Raw genomic sequence first — 6,000 nt, 5'->3', positions numbered from 1 at the left:
TCCAGGAAAAAAAAACAAAACGGTTTACTACTACTACAAATTAAGGTAAAGCCTGTTAATGACACAATTGCTGATTTCACAGATTTGTATGTAAGCACCACTTGACAGGAGTTAAGACTGAAAACTTCGAGCAGGTTTGGGAAGGTTATGGCGCCAGGCGTTGGGGTTTTTCTATGGCTGCTGATGAAATACGGTGCAGGTCCCCTCGAGCCGTAGTCAGTCCAGGCTCAGGTTAGCGGTGCGCCGGCGTGATTCAGACTACGTGCTCAAATACGCGCGCCCGACGATGGAGGTAGACGCTCGCACACAGCACGGTCCGCGCGACCACTGGTCAGTGGAGAGCCCGCGGTCGGGGAGGAATTCCCGGCCAGCCCCGTAGCAGTGACCGGCGTCGCAGCGATCCAATGGTGCGCTGGAGGCGGGGCTGCTGGGCATAGGGGGGCGGGATTTCCCGCGCGGCGGCCGCTGAGCTCGGGGCTGGGGCGGCGGCGCCTGCGAGAGGGCGGACCGGGTCAGCTGCTACAGGCGGGGCCGTGCGCGGAGCTGTGGGCGGCTGCCGAGTGTCCTGCCGCCGCCCAGCCTTCGCCACGATGCCGGGGATCGACAAGCTGCCCATTGAAGAGACCCTGGAGGACAGTCCGCAGGTGAGGCGCGGGCGGCGGCTGAGGACAGCGCGCGGCCTAGCGCGGGCTTGGAGCCTCAGGTGCCCGCGGCCCAGGTGGACGCCGCCGTTCTGGGTCGCTGTCTGCCGGGGCCGCGCCCTACATTCCCGGGTCGGGCTAGAGGCCCGCGCGTGCTCGCGCGGCTGGGCCACGGGCGGGGCGGAGACCCGGCGGCCGCCGCTGTCTCTGGTGGGGCCTGGCGCTTGAGTCCGCGCCGAGTCTCCTCTGCATTTCACGGGAGGTGCTGTTTTTATCGCGATGATAGGATGTGAGATAAGTCCTGGTCGTGGCGTTTTCAAAGGAGGCCCGGCATTCGGGGGACCGCAGTGGCTAGTTTTCTTAGGAAGGGGCTGCGAGCAGGAGTGTGCAACGCCGGGTGGACGCAGGAGTGCGCTCCTTGCTTCCCGTCTTGTATCGGTGCCCGAGTCTCAGGCTGGTGACTGTCACTTGAGCTGTGCACCGCGGGTGACGGAAGGCGCCTACGCTGCTTCGAGGAGGCTGAGGCTTTGGGTAGCAGATTTGGCCCGAATAAATTCGTCAAAATGAAAGCCCCGTTTTTGTGTGTTAGAGATGATGCTGGTGTGCTTGCTCTGGCTGAAGACAATTTGTATTTCTTTTTCTGTACTGAATGAGATCAATTGTGTTTTAAAGGGTGTTGGGGCCTCTAACTTGTGTAAACTTCATCCTTATGCCAACCTTTATATATAGCGAGAGATATAAAACAATGTTGCTGGTAGATTTTTTAAAATATTACTTGCTGAGAAATACATACTTCATATGCATTTGTAGTTTAATATGCGCCCCTCCAACCAAAAAGAAAAAGGAAAAGAAAAGGGCTAGCGTTTGTTTTCCTGGATGGCACTTTTGCCGTGGATTTTGTGCCACTTTTGATTTCCAAGTTGAAATTGCGCTCAGATTGTAGAATTGATTTATTCTTTTCTCTGAAGGCTATCTTTATAGGCCAGTTGCTTGAAGGGATTCTTATCAGACTGTGAAAAAGAGAAGCCACGTTTTGGGTTATCTCGTAGTTTAAATTGTGCTTAGTGATTTTCTCAGTGTAAAGTCTTAAGATATATTTATTTCAGATGATCTGCTGCAATTTTGTGGTTGTATTGGTCAGAATTTTATCGTTTTCCTTTTTAAGAATTAAGACTCAGTACGCTGTCTGAACTAATTTTTCCCAGCTGACTTTTTATAGCTCAATAAAGACTATAAAGAGAATGGGTTACACAGTGCCCTATCTATGACTTTTGATGTAGAGACAGCCCTGAATTTTCAGTGTAAGTAGTTTACAGCTTGAATCAGTCTTCATTCTGTGTAGCTCAGACTAGCCTCAAACATGAGCTTCTCCCTGCCTCTGTCTCCCTGAGTACTTACTGCAAGCTTGAGCCATAATTACTTTCAGTTGTAATTGTTGTCTTTTAATTTAAAATTTGTTTTTAGGTTTGTAGGTGTTCTATTTGCATGTGTTTAACAGAGATCAGAAGAGGGCGTTGAATCCCTTTTTACTGGAGTTACTGATGGTTGTGAGCCATCAGTGCTGAAAATTGAGCCTGGTTCTCTAGAAGAACAGTCAATATTTTAACCACTGATTTATCACCCCAGCCCCTGTTTTTTAATTTAAACAGTGGTTTGTTTGATACTGGAGACTGGATCCAGGACCTTGCACTTGCTAGGCAAATGCTGTACTACTAAGATAAATCCTCAATTTTGCTTTTATTTACTTAATTTTTGTGTATATGTGTGTTACACATGTATGTGTGTATTTGCATCTCTGTGTATATGTGCTTATGTGCATGGAGACCCAAAATTGGTGTAGCTTCCTTGATTGGTTTCTGATTATTTACCGACACACTGTCTTCCTCAGAACCCTGAGGGTTTGCAAATTCAGCTAGTCTAGTCAACTGGCCCCAGGTATCCTGTCTTTGTCTTAGAAGTACTGAGAGTACATGTGATCTCCATACCTGCCTAGTTTTTACAAGGGTTCTAGGGAATCAGGACTCTGGTCTTCAAGCTTGCAAAACCCTTAATCTACTGAGCCATCTGCCCAGCCCTATTAGTATGTGTTTATGTGTGTGCAAGTACTCTTGCATATGCACACGTGTAGAGGCTAGCGGATGACCTCAAGTGTAGTTCCTCCTCAGCCTCAGCCTAGCTTGTTTTTTTTTTTTTTTTTTTTTTTTTTTTTTGAGATAGTATCTCCCTTTGAGACCTGGGTCTCTCATGGGATCGTGTTGGCTAGGCTGGTTGGGCAATAAGCCCCAAGGATCTGTTTGCCTTCCTGGCATTGGGATTACATGTACCTGCTACTGTAACCAGCTTTTTACATGGGTGCTTTATAGCTTAAATGTCTTCATAGTGTTCTTAAGTTAAAATTCCTAGACTGTATATTTCCTTACGTGAGTTAACAGACTTATCTTTTAAAAATGTTTTTATTAGCACATATTAATAATGAGTCATTATGACATTTTCATATTTATTATATTTGCCTCCCTTCCTTGTTCCCCCTTCCTCTCCCAGCTAGTCCTTTTACTTTCACGTCTTTAAAAAAGATCTTTGTTTTGAGAGGAAAATCTTGTGTTGCTCAGGATAGCTTGAGAAATCTGCCTGCCTCAGCTGCCAGAGTAGTTGCAACTGTTCCCAACTCCAGCATCTCCAGCTCCCAGTGTTGGACTTGGGGAGTTTTTCCAACAAATAGGGCTACAATTAATGCTTTGAATGTATATTCTTGTTTCAGTTTATCAAGAAAATAATCCAACCAGAATAACCAAGAATATGAAAACTCTCAAGCTCCTAATGTACTTTAAAAAAAAAAATTAGATCTTTCAATCCTAATCAAAGGGGAGCCACTGGACTGAGGATGTAAGTCAGTGGTAGAACCCTGGTCTAGTAGTTAAGTAGACAGGATTGCTAGTGCTGTAGCTCTTCCAGTCCCAACAAAGTGGCCTGTTAACTTGGTGAGTAAAAAAGTTAGAGCTTGTATAAGACTTGGAAAATCCTGAATTATACTTACCTTTTTAAGATTTGTATTTTATTGTTGGGGCTTGAATTCAGCTATATTGATGGCTTGCTTGTTTGTTTGTTGGGGACAGGGTTTCTCTGTGTATCCCTGGCTGTCCTGGAACTCTTTGTAGATGAGGGTGGTCTAGAACTTGGAGATCTCTCTACCTCCAATGCTGGGATTAAAGGTGTGGACCACCACTGCCTGGCTCTCTGGTCCTTTCGTTGTTCATTCATTCATTCATTTATTCACTTTGCATCCTGATTGCAGGTCCCCTTCGTTCTCCTTCCAGAGTCTCCCTCACAAACCAATACTCCCTCCTCCCAATTACCAGAGAGGGGAGGTGCCCCATGGGTACCAACCTGCCCTGGCACATCAAGTCCCAGCAGGACTAAGCACATCATCTCTCTCTGAGGCCTGACAAAGCAGTCCAGCTGGGGAAGGTGCTCCAAAGGCAGGCAACAGAGTCAGAGACAGCCTGGTTTCAGTTGCTAGGGGTCCCACGTGAAGGCCAAGCTGCACATCTGCTACAAATGTAGGGGACCTAGGTCCAGTCCCGGAATGCTCTTTGGTTGGTGGTTCATTCTCTGTGAGCCCCCAAATGGGCCCAGGTTGGTTGACTCTGTCGATCTTCTTGCGGAGTCTTTGACTTCACTGACTCCCTCAATCCGATCCCTCACTCCTCCACAAGATTCCCTGAGCTCCACGAAGTGTTTGGTCAAGAAACAGCCATGCTAAGCTCCTGTCTGCAAACATAGCAGTGTGTCATTAATAGTGTCAGGGGTTGTCTCACCCTCAAGGGACGGGCCTCAAGTTAGGCAGTCAGTGGCCGGCCGGCCATTCCCTCATCTCTGCTCCATCTTTATCCTGAACATCTTTTTGTGTATTTTGGGTCAGAGGTTTTGTGGGTGGGTTGGTGTCCCCTTCCTCTACTGCAAGTCCCACCTACCTGTAGTCTCCATATCCCCAGCTGCTAGGAGTCTCAGCTAGAGCCCCCCCATATCTGGCTCTCGCTTTTAAGGTTTTTTTTCCACAGTAAAGGTTGCACAGTCCAAATCTAACTACTCTAACTTAAGGGTATTTAAAGTGATATACCCCAAACACACCAGTCCTGGCAAAAGATCTGAAGGAGAAAAAAAATGTAAGCTTCTACTAGGATGTGCCTTGTTTGTGTTGTCTTGAAAATAGGCATCATAGTGAATCTTGTTAATTAATTATCAGTCAATCTTATTAATATTTAATTAAATATTATTATTACTGATGTTTTTTTTGAGGCGGGGTTCTCTTTATCCTTGGCTGTCCTGGAACTTGCTTTGTAGACTAGACTGGCTTCGAACCCAGAAGTCCACCTGCCTCTAGATGTCTCGTGCGTGCTGGGATTAGCAGCATGCACCACCACACCTAGACAGGGAATAGAACAGGAGAGCTAAGAAGAGTTTGTTACATCTGGCTACTAAGAGGCGGAGGCAGGATGCTGAGAGGGAAAGAAAGTCTTGAGAAGGAGAGTATGGAGACTGTGGACCTCATGTCACAGAAGGTCTTGTGCCATACTCCACACAGCTTACTGCTTAAGTTACTCCTTTGAATGTGAGAAGTTAGTGGATAAGAACATAAAGCCTGCCTTAGCTTACTACATCTGTAGTCTTAGCACCTCAGAGGCTGAAGCAGAAGGATCACCGTGAGTTTGAGGCCAGCTTGACCCTATCTATATGTGTATGTTTGTATGACCCAAACTATATGTGTGTATTGGGGTTGGGGGAGAAAGTGTCATCCTTTGGATTTTGAGCTTTAATTGTTCCTTTTTTTTTTTTTTTTCTTTTTTTAAATATGGCCTCCATGCGTTGCTCCTGTTTTTAGGTTTAATTGCAGGACTGCAGCACACCTTTGTTCTTCCTGCTTGTATTGCTACTTCGTTGTTTGTTTTGTTTTGCCTTGTCTTTTGAGGCAGTGTTTCTGTGTAGTCCTGGTTATCCTAGAGCTCACTTGTAGACCAGGCTAACCCCAAACTCACAGACCCGAGTGCTGGGATGAAGGGTGTGTGCTACCATCTTTTATTAATAAAATGAAGCAGAATAAATCCTTTGACTTCTTGATATTACTATTAAAAGAGTTTAAATAGATGAAAAGTCAGAATTACTAGAGTTCTAGTATTTTACTGCTTTTAGAAAAAATGTTTTACCAGTTGATTTATATACTGATTTATGTAAACTTTTTTTTTTACAGACAAGGTCTTTACTGGGCGTATTTGAAGAAGATGCTACTGCTATTTCTAATTATATGAACCAATTGTATCAAGCTATGCATCGGATTTATGATGCACAGGTAAAGAACTAAAGG

At 45.6% G+C, this 6,000-nt stretch overlaps 1 protein-coding gene across 2 annotated transcripts in view; it reads left to right on the top strand.

The window, feature by feature from the left end:
* Positions 1–462: 462 nt before the first annotated feature.
* The window catches only part of Appl1 (adaptor protein, phosphotyrosine interacting with PH domain and leucine zipper 1), a 48,224-nt gene continuing 42,686 nt past the window's right edge, over positions 463–6,000 (top strand). Inside the window, exons 1-2 of one of the 2 annotated variants that reach the window (XM_039095136.2) lie at positions 463–644; positions 5,887–5,985. In XM_039095136.2, the coding sequence (XP_038951064.1) occupies positions 591–644; positions 5,887–5,985 (153 nt within the window). In that variant the 5' untranslated portion in view covers positions 463–590. The remainder of the gene's footprint in view (positions 645–5,886; positions 5,986–6,000) is intronic. The other variant, NM_001399084.1, reaches the window with a different exon arrangement.

Source organism: Rattus norvegicus, chromosome 16, assembly GCF_036323735.1.
Source record: "Rattus norvegicus strain BN/NHsdMcwi chromosome 16, GRCr8, whole genome shotgun sequence".
Classification (NCBI taxonomy): domain Eukaryota; kingdom Metazoa; phylum Chordata; class Mammalia; order Rodentia; family Muridae; genus Rattus; species Rattus norvegicus.
Note: the sequence above shows the minus strand (reverse complement) of the source record. Positions and strands in the feature narration are given on the sequence as shown.